The sequence below is a fragment of the Oncorhynchus tshawytscha genome, linkage group LG12 (assembly GCF_018296145.1).
Source record: "Oncorhynchus tshawytscha isolate Ot180627B linkage group LG12, Otsh_v2.0, whole genome shotgun sequence".
Classification (NCBI taxonomy): domain Eukaryota; kingdom Metazoa; phylum Chordata; class Actinopteri; order Salmoniformes; family Salmonidae; genus Oncorhynchus; species Oncorhynchus tshawytscha.
In genome coordinates this window covers 17507805-17529347 of record NC_056440.1, presented here as the reverse complement: position 1 = coordinate 17529347, position 21543 = coordinate 17507805, and the positions used below count along the sequence as shown (strand labels likewise).

The window sequence follows — 21543 nt, the reverse complement described above, 5'->3', positions numbered from 1 at the left end:
GAATGAACCCGCATCGAATAGCTAGGTGAGCGCGCCCTCTACCGTAAAACAATAACTATTTGTTGACGTGACAGCGCAGCTGCACGTTGTTAGTTCATGGTGCAACAATCCTTAGTTAAAACGTCGTAATGATTTCCAAATGTGTAATCTCTTCAAATGACCATAGGCCTACTTATTTGTTCACCAATATTTATTTTACCTAAGTCTCGGAGATATCGGTCTGTCTTGCGGAAAACTTTAACTAGCAATCCCTTTTCTCAGACGGATTGTATATATCGTTGCACACAGCTACAACAAAATTGAAAGGAACACATTACGTAAACATCAGCATGAAAAGAGTTGTCTATCTATAAAATCAAAGATAAAACCAGGTAAACGTAATTCATCGCCTTGATTTGCTTCACACGGACACTTGTCATATTGATGGGACAGTTTTAAACTCAACAGTGTTCTAGCGTTTCCCTATGCACGAATGGACAGCAGCAGAGTTAGCTAGCTAGCCTAGCACTAGAAATAGCTAGCTGACTTCACAACACTGTTGGATGCGTTTGAAACGGTCCCACGTAACATCTGTCAATCTTACCAATATATGTCAGATTCGACCTAAGGTTGTTAGAGCTAACTTAGATCTGCACACGTGATTGAAATCGAATGTTAACGTTTATATTAACTATATGCTAGGCAAGCTAACGTTATAACGCTATCAATACAATACAGATTTACAGATTGTACTGTTCGAACACATAACAGCCATGGATGAGGTTTTAATGGACGAGGATGATGACTGCCCAGAGTTGGTCCCCATCGCAGGAAATCCTCTCTCACCTGGCGAGCAGATACCTGTGACCATCATCACAGGCTACCTCGGTATGACTGGCGGTTAAGTCTAGTTCCCTCCCCCATGTATACTGCTGTGTTGCCAGAAAATGCGTGAAGGTAGTGCTCATCAATCTTGGTCATCGAGAGATCCGTAATGTGCATGGTTTTGTTCAAGCCTAGCACTTAAACACCTGGTTCAGCTAGCTCACAAATACTTTGATTAGGCCCTAGTTGAATCAGATGTGTTATTGTTGGGCTGGAACAAAAGCCTGGCCACCCAGTAGCTCCCCCATGGTCAGGGTTAGTGACTGACCACTGGGATAGAAATCTATAGTAATTACAGTGTGCTATTAATAGAAATCATTCCTCTTCCGCAGACTAACAGTTCATTTATAACCCATATAGGTGCTGGGAAGACGACACTGTTGAACTACATTTTAACTGAGCAACACAATAAGAGAATCGCTGTCATACTCAATGAATTTGGAGAAGGTATGTTCATTTTTGTGGTCTATATAGGTTGCACTATCTCTATTTTTTCATAAAGGTACAAAATTATTTGTTGCTTCATTACAGCTGTTTTGTAACGACATTGTATTCGATGGTGTGAATGTTTTCTTGTTGGTTGTACCACAGGGTTAAAGGAAAAATGCACCCCAAACCACTCATTGCCATAATTTACAGTGTTACACTAATATGTGAGAAAAATATTTTTTGGGAACAAATGTTTAGTTTTGTTGTTATAATATGGTTGGTAGCAACATGTTAAAATCGTTGTGGATTTCTCTTGAGCTCAAGTCGACTGCAAAACCCACATTGCAATGCTCTCTATGGGCTGGCTAGCTAGTTAGTTCGTTAGGTTGCTAGCTAGCAAACGTAGCTTCACACAATGATACCAAAGTCAATATCAGCATGTGAAATAGCTAGTTAGCTGTAAAATCGCCTAAACAAACTGCACTGTCAATGTAGGAGTCAACAATCTCACCATGTTCAACCTGCAGATCAATGTGCCTCAGAGTGGAGTCTGACATTCGCAACAGCACCAAGCAATGCACCTTTGAATGAAGAGTCAGACCAATAGGAGAAATGTGTTAGACCCTCTGTTAAATAAAAAAAGATGGCTCATTCGAGAGAAGACAGCCTCCCACGTTATGACATCGGCCAGTATTGAAATCTGACATGTATGATAGACGTTTTCACAATCTTAGTCATATTCCAATTAACTTCTAGTGTAGTGAGAGCGGCCTTATTGTAATGCTACGTCATTCGGGCCAAATCTTTGCCTGCTTGATCTGCAATAGCTCAGATAAACATGAACTGACCCAGGGAATTGATAGAACATCACTCAGAGATGCACAAAAACAATATAACATTCAAAATAGGTGAATCTTTACTTTAAGTGCACTAGGGATCAGCAAAGAGCTCTGTTCAAACCTAGATGAATCCCTTGAGATGATGCAAGATCCTTTACAGAGCCTAGAATATATCTGTGTTGTGAATGCAAAACTGAACAAAAATGGTGTGACCACCATTTGCCTCACAGCGCGACACATCTCCTTCATATAGAGTTGATCAGGCTGTTGATTGTGGTCTGTGGAATGGTTTCCCACTCCTCTTCAATGGCTGTGTGAAGTTGCTGGATATTGACGGGAACTGGAACACGCTGTCATACATGTCGATCCAGAGCATCCCAAACCTGCTCAATGGGTAACATGTCTGGTGAGTATGCAGGCCAGGGAAGAACTGTGACATTTTTCAGCTTCCAGGAATTGTGTACAGATCCTTGCGACATGGGACCGTGCATTATCATGCTGAAACATGAGGTGATAGCGGTGGATGAATAGCATGACAATGGGCCTCAAGATCTCCTCACTGTATCTCTGTGCATTCAAATTGCCATCGATAAAATGCAATTGTGTTTGTTTTCGGTAGCTCATTCCTGCCCATACCATAACCCCACCGCCACCATGGGGCACTCTGTTCACAAAGTTGACATCAACAAACCGCTCGCCCACACAACGCCATCTGCCCGGTACAGTTGAACCCGGAATTGTATTGTCCCCCGCACAAGGTGCACCTGTGTAATGATCATGCTGTTTAATCAGCTTATTGATATGCCACACCTGTCAAGTGGATGGAAGATCTTGGCAAAGGAGAAATGCTCACTAAAAGGGATATAACACATTTATTGCATAAAATTTGAGAGTCCAGTCAGTAGAACACCCAGATGTTTACTGCTCTGATAATGATTGTTGTCCCTCATCTGTCCTGTAGGTAGTGCTCTGGAGAAGTCTCTAGCTGTGAGCCAGGCAGGAGAGCTGTATGAGGAATGGCTGGAGCTTAGGAACGGCTGCCTCTGCTGCTCTGTCAAGTATGTATGTTTAACTACGATGTTAAGTCCCCCATATGGCCTATCCAGGAAATGTTTTACGAATATTTTACTGTCACTAAGTATGAACAAATGTATTTTATAGTTAAGAAATGTGAAATCTCATAGTAAGTAGTTATAGTCATTTCACACCCGTAGTTATAGTCATTTCACATCCTATTGCCCCACTTTTATTGAATAGGAAATAAATAATATCATTTTTCATACATGCATTTTCATCATATGTGTACTATATACTTCAGCTTGTGTCCTAAAAAGTGAGTACACCTCAGCAATTTATAAGTCTTTTTTTACCAGAAAGGTGAGTTCCAGACATTTCTTAAACTATGCAACATTACCAGTTATTGTTTATGGCCAACTCATGAAAAATAACTATGTTTGGGTATATCTATTTAGGTGGACATCTAAATTCTGTCCATTCATTCAGCTGGTTGAAACACTGCCACTTGGTCTTAGATAATACATCCCCTTTCATTGCATTAGGTTTAAAATCTGGATGGCCATCATTCCCTGATGTGAATTGACAATACCTACCATTCCTAATCAATCATTCCCTCCTCTAGAGACAATGGCCTGAAAGCCATAGAAAATCTCATGCAGAAGAAAGGAAAGTTTGACTATATTCTTCTAGAAACGACAGGACTTGCAGATCCAGGTAAGTTACGCACGTCGTGCAAAGCCAAATAAAATCAGTTGAATTAAAGTAAACTGAATAACTACCCAATATTTGCATTGTGAAAAAAAATGCCACTTGCCACTATTTATAGTAAATGTAGCAATTTATATGACAAGAGAACAACATACCCACCTTTTCAATTGTCAATAATCCATTTTGCCAATATTCTTTTTATTTTATTTTATTTCACCTTTATTTAACCAGGTAGGGTAGTTGAGAACAAGTTCTCATTTACCTCTGCGACCTGACCATTGATGAGGAATGTTAAGCTCACTGGTGTGAGACTACAAAATCATCCAATTCCTTTAAATAGCTCTGCTAATAGCTCTTTTTAATTCTATGTATTTTTTATTTAACCAGATAATCTAGTTGAGAACAAGTTCTCATTTACAACTGCGACCTGGAAGTTATTGAAGATACTGTGATTAAAGACAAAGGTTAAAAACATTTTTTTTAAATATATAGGTTCATCATCATTTCTAAACACTTTCTACCTGGTTTTAGTAGTTTAGGTTCAGACTGGAGTATTTTTAATCCCATCAAAAACTTCCTGCGACCAATTCAAAACCTCCTGCGACTTGCAAACCCCAGTTTTACAATCGCTGTTCTTAAAGAACGCTTCACTCTCTGTCAACTCAAATCTGTTTACTCTCTTATTTGGTTAGAATACAGCTGTACGTTATAGCAACAACAGGTTCACAAGTATACACAGGCAAGTTTCGACAGCAAGTGTAATGTATTTAAATGGCATTTCACTTCGTCGGGATGATTCTTGAAGCCTGCGTGCTATTCTGTCTGCTATGCGAATAGAGGCCCTCGTATTTTGTGTCGACAGTCAATACTATTCTTGACCTCACAGTTCCAGCATGCTCAACCAAAGCTTTGTGTTGTTGGCCTTACTTTGACTCCAGACGTCCACTTCTAGAACAGTCCAGCTAGTTGAGCTTCTTCTTACTTAAGACCAATAAGACTATTGGGATTATTGGGGTGCGGCAGGGGGGTGATATCTGAACAGCCTATTCCCATCAGGACAGGGAAGCCATCAGGCCGCAAACGTTTAGCCAGGGGGGGAAAGGAAATCAATAGGAGGCCATTACGGGGCGAGCCCTGTGACCACTGGAGTGTGTCAATAAGTGACAGGTGTCAGTGGTCCAGAGACACAGCCAGCTACATACCACTGATCCACACATGGGACTGACAGAGCACGCCCGACCGGGACTCTCCTCACCCCTCCACTCTGTCATTGGCTGAGACAGGCTGGTTATTGATTGAGACAGGGCTGTCATTGGCCCAGACAGGCCTGTCAATCAGAGAGGTCCCAGGGGGCTGGCACCTCCTATTGAGGAAGAGGCTGGACGGGTGGTGCGTGGGATGCCACTCACAAACAGTGTTTTCATTACTCTCCTATCAAATATTTACCATGCTTTCTTATTCCCGCCTGACGGTTTGACAAAAGTGCATTATGTGAACAAGGTAGGCCTGCTACGGTGACATGGCACTGGAATAACTTCCCCCGTGGAGAAATGGAAATGCCTGGAAGCAATCTAAATGTACCTATGGGGAGAAAAAACAATTGAAAGCTGCTCAAATTAGTTTTATCTGGTCCACTGAGTTCTAGCAGGATGAATGTGGCTGTGCTTGGGGTAGAGGCAAACTGTAATGGTTAGTAAATGTCTCCTGATACTGTTGTTTTACTTCGGTAATGTTCTTAATACTTCTTTAATGTTGCAGTATGCAATCTAAATATCTCTCTAATTCACCCTCTCAGGTGCTGTGGCCTCCATGTTCTGGGTTGACGCAGAACTAGGGAGTGACATCTATCTAGACGGTAAAACAATCTCTTTTGTGCTAAATGTGTGTGTTCCAATTGGTGTGTTTAGGAGCTGTCGGTGTGCATTCCATGTGGTGTTCATTGAGGGGTGAGGACAAGTGGACATAGAAAGTGACTTGAACACACAAGCTGGACCAAACACCAAAGGGCTGCAGGGTCAGCGTTCATTGAGTAGTGTGTGCACGCCCTCTTATTGTCTTTTCTGATTTTGTTTACAGGTATTGTCACAGTCATTGATGCTAAATACGCAATGCAGGTAAAAGCTCTTTCAGACATGGCTGAGTCCGGGTAAATTTGTCTAAATTTACTCTACATTTTCCTGAAAGAAATGGGGCTTTCAAGACAACTGGGAACTCTGAAAAAGATGAGGTTAAATCATGACGTCTGTGTTCTTCAGGTCGGAAAGTCAGAGCTTGAGTAAGATGCCAGAGTTTCTGACTTGGCATTCCAAGTTGGAGGACTGTTTAAAACTGTTTCTCCCAGCCGGATTCAGAGATTCCCAGTTGTTTTGAATGAAAAAGCCACAGCTGAAGTAATTTCCAGTTTATTGTAAAATTGAAAAGTTGACATCACATAACAATCCTCAGAATCTGTCAAACAATCTTGTCTTGTCCGCAAGTTGTAGAGGCTATAGAAAGTTACAAACCCTGTACACACACACACACACACACACACACACACACACACACACACACACACACACACACACACACACACACACACCACCCTCCCAAACCCAAAGCCTTTAAACACTTTGAAGAGGAGCAGGTCAAATGACACCTGGATAATAGGCTGTAATCTGAGGGTGTCGTGCTTGGCCAGTCAACACGTTCACGGCCTAGGTGCCACCTCTGCCCTCACAAAGAGGAAGAGGGGGAAGAGGAGCGAGAGAGAGGATGATTGAAACTGAAGGGGTAATTGATATCAGAGCAGATCACTCTAATGGGACTGTCACACCCCCTAACTCCCCTTTCTCCACTCCTCTGCTCCTGAAATACTCTTCTGACTGGGGACAGATGAGAACTCAAGTCCCAGGCCTCTCACTCACCATCAGGCCCCAGGCTCAGGGGTATGGTGATGGAGGAAGGTGATTTAATAGCGGTGGTCATTGTATTTAGTTTTTGATTTCCATCACTCGCTAGGCCAGAGCTGAGGGACATCCACTGACAGGTTGATGTTTAGGGGTCAGGAGAAGAGGTTACGATCCCTAGTCCCTATGTTATTACATATTTCACTCAGGAGATGAAACCAGCGCTGTCTCCATCCCCGTTGCAGGGGCAGGACACAAATAGAAAATGGATCTGATTTATCTCCTGGTTTCAGCAGGTGATTTCTTGTATCACAGGTTGGATTGATGAGGGTCGTTCATGTTCTTCTCTTCATTTTGGGGATGTCACTTTTTGTGTCAGTTTTGGTCCATTTATCTACTCTTCAATCCCAGGGCTGAATCAAGTTTGAAATACAGTTAAAGGTGAAAACTAGCTTAGACTTTCTTTTGCGTCAGTGGACTGGAGGATAGTGACTTGTCAGAACAGAAAATTGGTCTCACTAACTTTGGTTAATGAATTATCTTCCTGCAGCATCTGACAGAAGAGAAACCAGAGGGACTGGTCAATGAAGCAGCTAGGTATGCTATGTCTGTCTGTCTCAGTACAGGAAGGAAACATGTTTTATACACACAGCTAGGTATGCTGTGTCTGTCTGTCTCCATACAGGAAGGAAACATGTTTTATACACACTGCTAGGTATGCTATGTCTGTCTGTCTCAGTACAGGAAGGAAACATGTTTTATACACACAGCTAGGTATGCTATGTCTGTCTGTCTCAGTACAGGAAGGAAACATGTTTTATACACACAGCTAGGTATGCTATGTCTGTCTGTCTCAGTACAGGAAGGAAACATGTTTTATACACACAGCTAGGTATGCTATGTCTGTCTGTCTCAGTACAGGAAGGAAACATGTTTTATACACACAGCTAGGTATGCTATGTCTGTCTGTCTCAGTACAGGAAGGAAACATGTTTTATACACACAGCTAGGTATGCTATGTCTGTCTGTCTCCGTACAGGAAGGAAACACATGTTTTATACACACAGCTAGGTATGCTATGTCTGTCTGTCTCTATGTCTGTCTGTCTACAGGAAGGAAACATGTTTTATACACACAGCTAGGTATGCTGTACAGGAAGGTATGCACACAGCTAGGTATGCTGTGTCTGTCTGTCTCCGTACAGGAAGGAAACATGTTTTATACACACAGCTAGGTATGCTATGTCTGTCTGCTGTGTTTTATACACACAGCTAGGTATGCTGTGTCTGTCTGTCCATACAGGAAGGAAACATGTTTTATACACACAGCTAGGTATGCTATGTCTGTCTGTCTCAGTACAGGAAGGAAACATGTTTTATACACACAGCTAGGTATGCTGTGTCTGTCTGTCTCCGTACAGGAAGGAAACATGTTTTATACACACAGTTTTTTGACAGTTTAAATTCCATAAAGGTTTGGGTCTTTTTGTTTTCTCACCCCTTTCCTGCTGTCCCATCAGTCCTCTGGTGGTGTTGGTGATCCTACAGAGAGGAATGTCTATACACTGCTCTCTGTTTCTATTGCTGTTTTCCTCTCCAACATAATAGGGGTCCCATTTGAGTGTGGCACGTCCTTTACAATGCCACACACACACACACACACACACACACACACACACACACCTCAGGAGGGCTTGGGAACACCAGTGGAACACCATACAGCTTTGTAAAGGTTACTATATTGGTTCTACTGTTGTATGTGCAGGCAGATCGCCCTGGCAGACCTTACCATCATCAATAAGACTGACTTGGTGAATGGAGAAGAGCTCAACCACCTCAGAGACACCGTCAGGTGACCACTAGTTTCTTTTTACAGAGCTTTTTACTAATACACTGTTCTGTTTGAAAAAATATTCAAGTGAGGATCTGTTTCCATTTGTAGTTGTGCTTTTTGATAGTTCAGATCAGATGTGTGATTCCCTTATGTAAATGTATGTAACGTCATCATAAACATCTTCCCTCTAAAGGTCTATAAATGGTCTGGTCAAGATTCTGGAATGTCAGAAGTCAAGGTGGGTTGGTTCATTTGGCCTATATGAACGTTGGATGGTGATTGTCTACTGTAGCCCTACTCTGACCTGGAGCCATAACCCGACATGGAGACACAGCCCTGCTTCATGTTACAGGGGTTTTACTAGGACTATTTTTAAACACATAAAACTCTCTCACACACAAACGTATCCCTTTGCATGTTTTTCCAGCTTTGTTCTTGTAAAACAGATGAAACGTATCAGCCATGACTTGTATTTGAGCCCCCCCCTACACAGACACAACCCCCAATCCTAGGGTTTCCCGTTACCCACAAACCCTTGCTCTCTGACCCCTCTGACACCCAACCAGGCACCACCCATTCTGTGTCTGTGAGTTATAAGACACAAGTAGGTGCTGGCTGGGTAATGAAATCAGTGCTGCTCTGCATGTATCAAAGGCAGGATGTCTCTCTCTCAGATCCACTCTGCACCCCAGAGATACTATAGAGAACATGAAAGCCCAAAACAGATAGGGGGCTAACCAGAACAACATTCCCACAACTCCTGTCCTCCATGTGTCAATGGTTCTCTGTGGACTGGATATTAAAGGGGCAATCTACAAAACAGATGAGTCCTATCCAGTCCACTGGTATTGTGTCATCAACATTGATGCTTTCATTACATATGCATGTTAAAATCAAAGCGTAGTGTGCACCTCTAAGTTGACCCACAGTGTTATAATGAAACCAGAAATTAGCCATGTTTTACTTGTTGACCTGTTTATCTTACTTGTTTCTCTAGGGTGGACTTATCTCAAGTTCTGGATCTGCATTCCTTTGACAACAAGGATGGAGTTAAGTAAGTGTCTTCAGTACAGTGTGGCTTTGAATCAATAGCACTCTCAACCCCATTCTAAAGCCCTCTCAACCCCATTCTAAAGCCCTCTCAACCCCATTATTAACCACTCTCAACCCCATTCTAAACCACTCTCAACCCCATTCTAAACCACTCTCAACCCCATTCTAAACCACTCTCAACCCCATTCTAAACCACTCTCAACCCCATTCTAAACCACTCTCAACCCCATTCTAAACCACTCTCAACCCCATTCTAAACCACTCTCAACCCCATTCTAAACCACTCTCAACCCCATTCTAAACCACTCTCAACCCCGTTATTAACCACTCTCAACCAAATCAAATCAAATTTATTTATATAGCCCTTCGTACATCAGCTGATATCTCAAAGTGCTGTACAGAAACCCAGCCTAAAACCCCAAACAGCAAGCAATGCAGGTGTAGAAGCACGGTGGCTAGGAAAAACTCCCTAGAAAGGCCAAAACCTAGGAAGAAACCTAGAGAGGAACCAGGCTATGTGGGGTGGCCAGTCCTCTTCTGGCTGTGCCGGGTGGAGATTATAACAGAACATGGCCAAGATGTTCAAATGTTCATAAATGACCAGCATGGTCAAATAATAATAAGGCAGAACAGTTGAAACTGGAGCAGCAGCACAGTCAGGTGGAAGTTGAAACTAGAGCAGCAGCATGGCCAGGTGGACTGGGGACAGCAAGGAGTCATCATGTCAGGTAGTCCTGGGGCATGGTCCTAGGGCTCAGGTCAGTTGAAACTGGAACAGCAGCATGGCCAGGTGGACTGGGGACAGCAAGGAGTCATCATGTCAGGTAGTCCTGGAGCTCAGGTCCTAGGGCTCAGGTCCTCCGAGAGAGAGAAAGAAAGAGAGAAGGAGAGAATTAGAGAACGCAACCCCGTTATTAACCACTCTCAACCCCGTTATTAACCACTCTCAACCCCATTATTAACCACTCTCAACCCCATTATTAACCACTCTCAACCCCATTATTAACCACTCTCAACCCCATTCTAAAGCCCTCTCAACCCCATTCTAAAGCCCTCTCAACCCCATTCTAAAGTCCTCTCAACCCCATTCTAAAGCACTCTCAACCCCATTCTAAAGCACTCTCAACCCCATTCTAAACCACTCTCAACCCCATTCTAAAGCCCTCTCCACCCCATTCTAAAGCCCTCTCAACCCCGTTATTAACCACTCTCAACCCCATTATTAACCACTCTCAACCCCATTCTAAACCACTCTCAACCCCATTCTAAAGCCCTCTCCACCCCATTATTAACCACTCTCAACCCCATTATTAACCACTCTCAACCCCATTCTAAACCACTCTCAACCCCATTCTAAAGCCCTCTCCACCCCGTTATTAACCACTCTCAACCCCGTTATTAACCACTCTCAACCCCGTTATTAACCACTCTCAACCCCATTTAAGTCCTCTCAACCCCGTTATTAACCACTCTCAACCCCATTATTAACCACTCTCAACCCCATTCTAAACCACTCTCAACCCCATTATAAACCACTCTCAACCCCATTCTAAACCACTCTCAACCCCGTTCTAAACCACTCTCAACCCCGTTCTAAACCACCACTCAACCCCATTCTAAACCACTCTCAACCCCGTTATTAACCACTCTCAACCCCGTTCTAAACCACTCTCAACCCCATTCTAAACCACTCAACCCCATTCTAAACCACTCTCAACCCCGTTCTAAACCACTCTCAACCCCGTTATTAACCACTCTCAACCCCATTCTAAACCACTCTCAACCCCGTTCTAAACCACTCTCAACTTCATTCTCAACCACTCTCAACCCCATTCTAAACCACTCTCAACCCCGTTCTAAACCACTCTCAACTTCATTCTCAACCACTCTCAACCCCATTCTAAACCACTCTCAACCCCATTCTAAACCACTCTCAACCCCATTCTAAACCACTCTCAACCCCGTTCTAAACCACTCTCAACTTCATTCTCAACCACTCTCAACCCCATTCTAAACCACTCTCAACCCCATTCTAAACCACTCTCAACTTCATTCTCAACCACTCTCTACTCCCAAAAGGTTTCTTAGGGGACAGTAGTTATGAGCAGTGAATATTTATAGTTGTTACCCTTCTAACCATGGCAGTGCAGCAGCCTGTACAGAGGTGCTGTTGTTGACCATGTTTCCCTGTAATGAAGGGCCCAGGCTATAGAGGGGTTGGTGAATTCTAAACCATGGGGGTTCTCATTGTTACCACCTAAAACCCATTCTAAACCAGTCTGGTGGTCAACCCCATTCTAAACCACTCTCAACCCATTGGTGGTAAACCTTCACTCTCATGAATGGAGTCATTATTGGTAAACCACTCTTCACATGAATTAATTGGTGGTAAACTCTCTTCACATGAATGGAGTCATTTGGTAAACCACTCTTCAATGAATGGAGTCATTCTGGTAAACCACTCTTCATGAATGGAGTCATTCTAAACCATGAATGGAGTCATTCTCAACCTCTCTTCACATGAATGGAGTCATTGGTGGTAAACCACTCTTCATGAATGGAGTCATTCTAAACCCTCTTCACATGAATGGAGTCATTGGTGGTAAACCTCTCTTCATGAATGGAGTCATTGGTGGTAAACCACTCTTCACATGAATGGAGTCATTGGTGGTAAACCTCTCTTCACATGAATGGAGTCATTTGGTAAACCACTCTTCACATGAATGGAGTCATTGGTGGTAAACCTCTCTTCACATGAATGGAGTCATTGGTTTCTTCACATGAATGGGTCAGTAAACCTCTCTTTGAATGAGCAGTGAATCTTTGAATAGTTGTTACCTCTTCACATGAATGGTCAGTGCAGTAAGCCTCTTACATGAATGGAGTCTGTTGTAAACCATGTTTCACATGAATGAGTCAGGGCCCAGGCTCACATGAATGGAGGTTGGTGGTAAACCTCTCTTCACATGAATGGAGTCATGGGGGTTCTCTTCACATGAATGGAGTCATTGGTGGTAAACTCTCTTCACATGAATGGAGTCATTGGTGGTAAAACTCTTCACATGAATGGAGTCATTGGTGGTAAACCTCTCTTCACATGAATGGAGTCATTGGTGGTAAACCTCTCTTCACATGAATGGAGTCACTTGGTGGTCTTCTTCACATGAATGGAGTCATTGGTGGTAAACCTCTTCTTCACATGAATGGAGTCATTGGTGGTAAACCTCTCTTCACATGAATGGAGTCATTGGTGGTAAACCTCTCTTCACATGAATGGAGTCATTGGTGGTAAACCTCTCTTCACATGAATGGAGTCATTGGTGGTAAACCTCTCTTCACATGAATGGAGTCATTGGTGGTAAACCTCTCTTCACATGAATGGAGTCATTGGTGGTAAACCTCTCTTCACATGAATGGAGTCATTGGTGGTAAACCTCTCTTCACATGAATGGAGTCATTGGTGGTAAACCTCTCTTCACATGAATGGAGTCATTGGTGGTAAACCTCTTCACATGAATGGAGTCACTGGTGGTAAACCTCTCTTCACATGAATGGAGTCACTGGTGGTAAACTCTCTTCACATGAATGGAGTCATTGGTGGTAAACCTCTCTTCACATGAATGGAGTCATTGGTGGTAAACCTCTCTTCACATGAATGGAGTCATTGGTGGTAAACCTCTCTTCACATGAATGGAGTCATTGGTGGTAAACCTCTCTTCACATGAATGGAGTCATTGGTGGTAAACCTCTCTTCACATGAATGGAGTCATTGGTGGTAAACCTCTCTTCACATGAATGGAGTCATTGGTGGTAAACCTCTCTTCACATGAATGGAGTCATTGGTGGTAAACCTCTCTTCACATGAATGGAATGGTAAACCTCTCTTCACATGAATGGAGTCATTGGTGGTAAACCTCTCTTCACATGAATGGAGTCATTGGTGGTAAACCTCTCTTCACATGAATGGAGTCATTGGTGGTAAACCTCTCTTCACATGAATGGAGTCATTGGTGGTAAACCTCTCTTCACATGAATGGAGTCACTGGTGGTAAACCTCTCTTCACATGAATGGAGTCACTGGTGGTAAACCTCTCTTCACATGAATGGAGTCATTGGTGGTAAACCTCTTCACATGAAAGTCACTGGTGGTCTCTTCACATGAATGGAGTCACTGGTGGTAAACCTCTCTTCACATGAATGGAGTCATTGGTGGTAAACCTCTTCACATGAATGGAGTCATTGGTGGTAAACCTCTCTTCACATGAATGGAGTCATTGGTGGTAAACCTCTCTTCACATGAATGGAGTCATTGGTGGTAAACCTCTCTTCACATGAATGGAGTCACTGGTGGTAAACCTCTCTTCACATGAATGGAGTCACTGATGTTTTCTCTTCTCCCATCCAGCTGCAGAGGATTAGAGGTGTGTGTGTGTGTGTGTGTGTGTGTGTGTGTGTGTGTGTGTGTAATGATCCCTGAGGAGAGTCATCTAAGTACACAGATAGCCCCTTTCCTCTGCCTTCCTCCCCTCCCTGACCCCCCCAGAGCATACGCTGGCTGTTTGAAGTGACCCCCCACCGGTCCACGTGTGGCACTAGCAGCAGAGAGGGCTAAAGCTGCTCAACATTGTTTGTCCTCCTTGAGGGGTCAAGGGGGCTAGGTGGAGGAACAACGGGATGGCATCGGGGGCGTGGGTTTTCAGGGTTTACAGCCGATCTCCTCTCTCTTCAAATGCCCCAACACACATACACACAAACCAATAATGTATACAACCTATTTTGTAAGTGTGGACACTCCAACTTTTCATTGCTGTACGCCTTGATATCGGAAAATACCTTTCTTCACGTAGACATATAAAACCACAGAATGGTTGACAAACTCTAGGAATACCATATTCATTTCACAGGTAGATGCTTCCAGATTGTAGAATAAGCCATGTGTCTGCATGGTTAGTTGTCATGTAACCAAAGATACTGCAGAAAAACTTAAAACCTGTTTGTTCTTTATCTCACAGCTTGGTAGAAAAGCTACAGCTTGTGAAAACAACAAGACCACATCTGGATAAGGTAAGGGGCGGCAGGGTAGCCTAGTGGTTAGAGTGTTGGTCTAGTAACCGGAAGGTTGCAAGCTTTGATTATGTCTGCTCTATCCGTATCTTGAACAATATGTTTTTGGTCTCGTTTTTTTCATCGGCTGCCCACAATCAGGTGTTTTATAGAAAAGGAATGAGCAATCGTTGTGTAATCAACAACCACAGGGTTGGGGTCAATTCTATTTTAATTCAGGGGGAGAAAAGTAGAAAATAATGGGTGATTTTTCTATTTATTTATTGCATTTCTGTTCACTCCCTATATTATAATGGAATCGACTTGCTGTGTATGTAGTGAGCTAGGGAGACAGTCCTGGGGCAGAGTGTGGTCCCTAATGCCTTCAGGGGATGACACACTAGTGAAAAGTCCCTACCCTACTGTTTTTGTGCTGAGGCCCATTTAAATCTTTTGAAGTCGACTTTTTTATTTAACCTTTATTTAACTAGGAAAGTCAGTTAAGAACAAATTCTTATTTACAATGACCGCCTACCCCGGCCAAACCCGGACGACGCTGGGCCAATTGTGCGCCGCCCTATGGGACTCCCAATCACGGCCGGATGTGATACAGCCTTGATTCGAACCAGGGACTGTAGTGGTGCCTCTTGCACTGAGATGCAGTGCCTCAGACCACTGCAACACTCGTGAGCCCATTGGTAAACCAGGATACATTTTTAGTCTGTGACCCAAAAGGGGATCACTAGGGGAAACACTGGGGTTGGCTGCTCATGGGTAGAATGAGACCGGCTTGGTTTGGCATTGGTCTTCACTTTTCAGTCATGTTTGCACCTCACGGGGGGTTAATGGCTGCATTGTAATCTGGTTTTTCCAGGTCTCCTTTCCCGCATGAAGCTGAACCGCCCTTGTTATCCCCCTTCTTCCCCCATAGGTCCAACCCCTCCCCCCCCCTCCAAGTTGCTCTTTTCATGCTAATAAGAGCCCTGTTTTTCTGTTGTTATACCAAATAAAAAAGGAAGTGTGTAACCTTACCACTTCCACACAATGCCCTAAATGTCTGCAAAGTGCCCTTGTTATGCTGTAAGGAAGTATACAGCGGAGGGAGGGAGGGTGGGTAAAGAAGGGTGTCAGCTGGTTTACGGTGTTCGATAGAGTTGAGCTTTTTGACGCGTTCATTGACAGTCATCGGTAGCACTTAAAATGTGGTGTGACAATGGCATTGGGTTGAATGGTTAAAAATATGCTGGTTCCTTTCCTTAAGCAGTTTATATTGATATTAATCAAAGCATTTTTATTTTATTTAGCAATATGCATGCAAAGATTTTGTTTTTCAAATAAGTTTGATTTCAATCCTAAAATAGTCAGTTTCAGAGCAATCATTTCAAGCACAATAGCTAGTTTACATTTAGTTGCTTTTACGCTTCAAAAAATGCAACAATATTAACCCTGTGCTGTACGGGTTTTTCCTCTCCAGAGTATTCTGACAGTGACATTTGAAGTAGCTGGGAGTCTCTCAGAGGATGTTTTGAATGTCTTCATCCAGGTTAGCATACACATTAACACTGTTATTCAGCATGTTCATTACAATGGACGTTTATTTTCTGCCAACATGAGTTTGACGTGCCACCTAAAATCCCTGCTTCATCAGAAGATGGAGACACATCTCTAGCATTGTTTTTAAACAGGTTATTCTCATGAAGACTATGAGGTCCATAAAAGAAACCTCGTCTTTTCACATCAGAAACATTCCGTTTTACAAAAGATTGCTTCTTTCCAGGATCTTCTGTGGGAGAAAGCATTCAAGAACCAAGCTGGACTTCCCATGATTGTCATTCGCTTGAAGGTGAAACACATAGTTTATCCTCTGTTTGTGGTTTTCAATAGGCATCCCTGTGGTAATGCAGTGCGTACATTTATTTGCAGTACGCCCTCCATGCATTCATTGATGTAAATGGGGGATGTTATTGGACAAACATTTCATATGACAGCAGATTTCAAGTTAGGATTCAGTCCTTTGTGTGTATTGATTTCTGGACACTTTAGGTATGTCTCAGTCTGAATGATAGTGTGCTCGTGTGTGTGTTGGCTATCCTAGGGGATCGTGTCCATCGCAGGTAAAGCCAAACAGGTGATGTTGCAGGGGGTCCATGAACTCTACGAGCTGGATGAGACCCCACAGGTGTGGGGGGAGGAGCCTAGGGTCAACCGCCTCGTCTTCATAGGTCAGCTGTGTTTGTGTGTGTGTGTTAATGAGTTCAATGCTTTACTCAATAAAGCCTGACCAAGTCATCCTTTGTACCCCCCCTCACCTCTACAGGGAGAAACCTGGACAGAGAGATCCTACAGGAACAGTTCATCTTAACAGTACTGAAAGTGGGGGACAGGAACTAAACAAGAACCCCACCCCTCTCTCCTCACAGTGAACTATTACTGTTTTTTTCTGATATACTCCACACACTGAAACACCTACTGTACCTGCAGTAATCCTCATCACTGTGGAGTGTTCCAGTTCAGTCCAGGAGTCCCTCAAAACGTTATGGGATTTACAATGATTACAGGCCAAACCTCCACGGTGCAAGCATCTAAGTGACAACAGTACAGTCAGGCTATACACAGTGTGTAGTCTCTTAACTCTTGGGTGTAATTGGGTCACTTGCTGATGAGGCAAATGCTACGAGGAAACATTAGATTAGTGTGTGAGTGGACTCAATCCATCATCAACACCATTACCCAGTCATACACTCTCCACTCAATCAAGATAAAAAGACAATTGGAAAATAGAGAAGTAAATAGTGCCCTTACTATCATTTTCTTTGTAAATTATGTTTAACTTTGGAAACTCCAAACACCCATAACCTGTTCATTGAAAGCATGAGTGTATTCATCAATAGTTTCGCTGTGTTTAAAATCTGTAAATTGTTGGTGAAGTTAAGGTTTTGGACAGGCTAAGGCTTTTATCACATCTTATCTCAACTGGTGCACCACAAAATTAGGCTATCTGTAAATGTCAACATGCTTGACTACTTGATGGGGTGTTTCAATTATTGAAATAAAGAAAAATGATTAAGTAATCTGATTTAATGTTTTGAGTTTACAATATTTTATGTTTATATTTCGCAATTATTACAAAAAGTATTGCCTGGCATTTTCTTGTAATTCGCTTGTTCAATAATTGTGAACTATGAATTGATATAAACTTTGAAACTCGAGTGGTCTTGTCTGGAGGTGTTTGACGAAGGTGCGTAAATCCAATGCAATATTCCACAACGTGCTTAAAATTTTTCAAGCATATTAACTAACGCCTTGGTTTTATTGTTTTGAAGTGACAGAGTTGCATGGGGTCCCCGTTCATTTTCTGAATCGCCAAGAAGTATGCAGACAAGTCTTGGTCAAGGAATTTGCAATAGTAGTGAAAAACTATGGAAACTAAAACAAATGAAAACGATTTTAAAAGGATGTTGGCCCTATCAAATATAGTCAAATATACATTTTGGCTGATAGTGTACATTTTATTGTCTGGTATACATCTACATGTGCTTCTAATTTGTTGTTGGATGGTTTGAGTTGGTTGTGTTTATTTTAGTCTTAATTACCGATATTAGCGCGTTTACAGGTAGTTTGTAGGCTGTGCATCCTTCGATTTCCTCACGTCCTTTGGACCCGCACACACACAGCTGAAGAAATAGGTGGGGTATTCCCAACTTTGCATTTTCAATTGGGATGGGTTTCCGAAGCCTGTTTTAACACATATTCTCGCACAGGCCCGGGGTTTGCTTTGAGGATGGCTGTGGCCATTCACTCCGACCATAAACCCCAGCCATGTCCCGTAGGCCACAGCTGCGCTGTGTTCTACCCGATTCTAATGCTGATTTGCTCGTTAATAAGATGCCTCTACAGCTGCTTTTCTCTCCCGGCCACGGGGAGCCGTCCCACGGCCATTTTCATGGCCACATCACCTGCGGGCATCCCAAGGTGGCAAACTAAACGAAACCACAGGGGTCTGGAGGGTAAAACGCTTCGTTTCTTATCGGGGTTTAGGTGTGGTGTTCAAATTTCCCATTGCATCCCCGCTTCCAGTCGAGCTACTGTGCTGCTTTTAGTAGGCCTAATTGAACAGGAAATGTGCCACGGTTCATAGTAAACCCTGTGAATAAAGGTGGAGCATACTGCATACCAATTCAGGTTATAAAGTTGACTACAATGCATTTGCCTCAAGTGTACTCGAGATAATAGCCATTTTTTGTTGACCCAATGTGCCATGTCTGGAACTCAATATTTTATAGACAGACCTGCGTAAGCATGGCGGATCTTGCTAAAGCACCATTCTGATTATACCCTAAAAAAGACATGCTTTTTGCTAATTATAGTTGATACATTTTATTATTGTATTTCATTGAACACTCTTAGTTCAGAAGCTTCACTCCATGAACTTTGTGGTGTCTGCATACAAGACCAATTAGCATGTCAGGTTTCTCCTCCCCATTAGCTTTCTCCTTGGTCCATCTAACACCCCGCAGCGAGGGGCTACTGTCATAGGTCTGAGTGGGAATGGGACTGAGCTAGGGGGGGTAACAGCTCAGCTTTAATAAAAACCCCGAACTCCCATGGTCACCACAGACAGGCTGACCAGGAGCACAGGCACAGGAGGGGCCTAGAAAGTCAGAGAATACATATCTGTGTGCGCTGTTACGCATCGGTAATTGCGCTTCTATGCATGTTAAGAATTAATGATAAGGTTAGCTTTTACGCGTGTGTGGACATTGTGGTCTCAGTCATGACCCTCTCCAAGGAGTTTGAAGCGTCCCAGCAGACTGGCTTTCCCCTGGACGCAAATGAGGTAGACGTTGTTGGAGACGACGAGCCTCTCCATGGCCAGCTTCATCTCTATCGGACCGAGAACACCACCGAACCTAGCTCCTCCGCCGAGTCCAGCGCCGAACTGGACTGCTCTGAGTTCGACTCGTCCGGGGAGAGCGAGAACAGTTTCTGTGCAGACGCGCCTTCATCGGGGAGACCACAGAACGGTTCTGTAAAGCCCCCGTATTCCTACATAGCTCTCATCACCATGGCGATCCTACAGAGTCCTCTGAAGAAACTGACACTGAGTGGCATCTGCGACTTCATTAGCAGCAAGTTCCGCTACTACCGGGAGAAGTTTCCGGCGTGGCAGAACTCCATCAGGCACAACCTGTCACTCAACGACTGCTTTGTAAAGATTCCGAGGGAGCCTGGAAACCCAGGCAAAGGCAACTACTGGTCTCTGGACCCCGCATCTGAGGACATGTTTGACAACGGCAGCTTTCTCCGGCGCAGGAAGAGGTTTAAGAGAAACCAGCCGGAGGGTGTGAAAGATGGACTCATGTTTTACCCAAACTTCAGCTGTTACCGGCCTTACGTGCGACCTTACTGCGTCCAAGACCAAGTGAGCGCACCGGCTGCCCCTCTCCGGTATATGCCCGTTCAGGACGGGCTCGTGATGCCACCTTCCTACTTACCGTACCCGAGAATAAGCAGCAGCGGTAAGGTTGTTTCCCCCAGAGACTTCAGAATGCAACTTTACGCAGCAACACCTGCAGAACAGAAGCCTGCGCGCGATACCCAGATAAAGTGTTCATTCAGTATTGACAGCATTATGAGTAAAACCTCTCCTTCTATACCACAGAACACAAATCCACAGAACTCCAACTCTCATTGTTCTATTGACTATGGTAATCTCCTCACGGGCCCCGCTAGTTGTTTCGTTCCGAGCCTGCGTCCAGCTCCAAGGACTACATTCTGCCCAAGTGCAATGTTGAGCGCACCCCCTTTAATAACAGAGGGTATTCAAATGTCTTATCCTCGTTGTTAAACTGTTTGTTTGTAGTAGCTATAACCAAATAAATATCTGTGTCTAAGTGATACAATTCTATAGCCTTAATGGAGAGACGTTTACGCATTTCTTAGAGAAATGATTTAAACTGCATGTTATTTGTGTTCATTCCATGTTGAATATGTCAAAAGAAGTTCATGTAAATAAGAAGGCTGATAATATATTTGTTAAAATATGGTGTCAATGTGAAAATGGAAATAAAAGTGGAAACACTTTTGCCAATTGCATAGAAAATAGGCCTACATTGTATTGTGATTTTCCCGAATGTTTCGACATTGAAATGAAGCAATAAATATGTTTGATCATACCGTGAGATTTTTTTTGCTGTCTTTGATTACTTATTTCCTTCAACACATTTATTTACACCTTACAATTAACTGCGAAATATTTATTATATTAGAACAAAATAGCCTGAGGAAATAATTGCACCTAAAGATTTCCAAACAGGCTTACTTCGCAAATAAGCTAAATAGGCCTCTGAACAGCAACATATATTAATTACTTAATATCTTGACATTGTGAATTATTATAAGACTATATTTATTGTTTATCAATTTTGTTAGTCCTTGCTGTAATTAGCGAAACAGAACTCTGGTTTTTCACTAAAACCGGTCAGTCAGTGTGAATTTCGTTCCCTATTTAGTTTTATTGCAAATACATGTTTTGCAATATTTAATTGAATTGTTGTTAAGTACATATAAAGATACATATTAAGATACATTGGATGTGCGTCTAGCCATAGGGCCAGTTCAATATGCAATGCTGCCACCATGTGGCAGCATTGAAAAAGTTTACTACCTATAGCGAGGCTATTTTGTGTTAGCATATTTTGTATAGTTTATTTCACGTTATTGCATGAAATAAATGCAATCCAAATACATACAATTACTTTTAGGCTTATGGGACCGCTAGTCCTTTTTTCCATTTAGCGATGCACGGTTTTCAATAGTTTATTTCGCTCATGGTTGCGCTGTCCACCAAGTTATGCGTCAGTGAACCA

General features: G+C 42.9%; 2 protein-coding genes and 1 long non-coding RNA gene across 4 annotated transcripts; all 3 read left to right on the top strand.

Annotated features, from left to right (window-relative positions):
- Positions 1-85: 85 nt before the first annotated feature.
- Positions 86-17750, top strand: LOC112236289 (COBW domain containing). Its single transcript, XM_024404867.2, has 16 exons — positions 86-371; positions 718-867; positions 1225-1311; positions 3094-3190; positions 3772-3863; positions 5653-5712; positions 5934-5971; positions 7296-7342; positions 8510-8596; positions 8772-8816; positions 9576-9632; positions 14644-14695; positions 16149-16217; positions 16452-16517; positions 16770-16896; positions 16992-17750. Exons 2-16 carry the CDS (start codon positions 753-755, stop codon positions 17063-17065), a joined length of 1113 nt encoding a protein of 370 aa, XP_024260635.1. The 5' UTR covers positions 86-371; positions 718-752; the 3' UTR covers positions 17066-17750.
- On the top strand, positions 7353-8503 carry LOC121847927. 2 transcript variants are annotated; one of them, XR_006084803.1, is made up of 3 exons: positions 7353-7519; positions 7921-7979; positions 8078-8503. It is a non-coding gene; the product is annotated as an uncharacterized LOC121847927 (long non-coding RNA). The 2 variants fall into 2 exon arrangements; XR_006084804.1 differs by lacking the exon at positions 7353-7519 and adding an exon at positions 7853-7887.
- A 140-nt stretch (positions 17751-17890) lies between the features above and the next one.
- Positions 17891-20801, top strand: LOC112236288 (forkhead box protein D5-B-like). The gene has a single exon (XM_024404866.2). The coding sequence runs from the start codon at positions 19389-19391 to the stop codon at positions 20520-20522; it is 1134 nt and encodes a 377-aa protein (XP_024260634.1). The 5' UTR covers positions 17891-19388; the 3' UTR covers positions 20523-20801.
- The last annotated feature ends 742 nt before the right edge of the window (positions 20802-21543 follow it).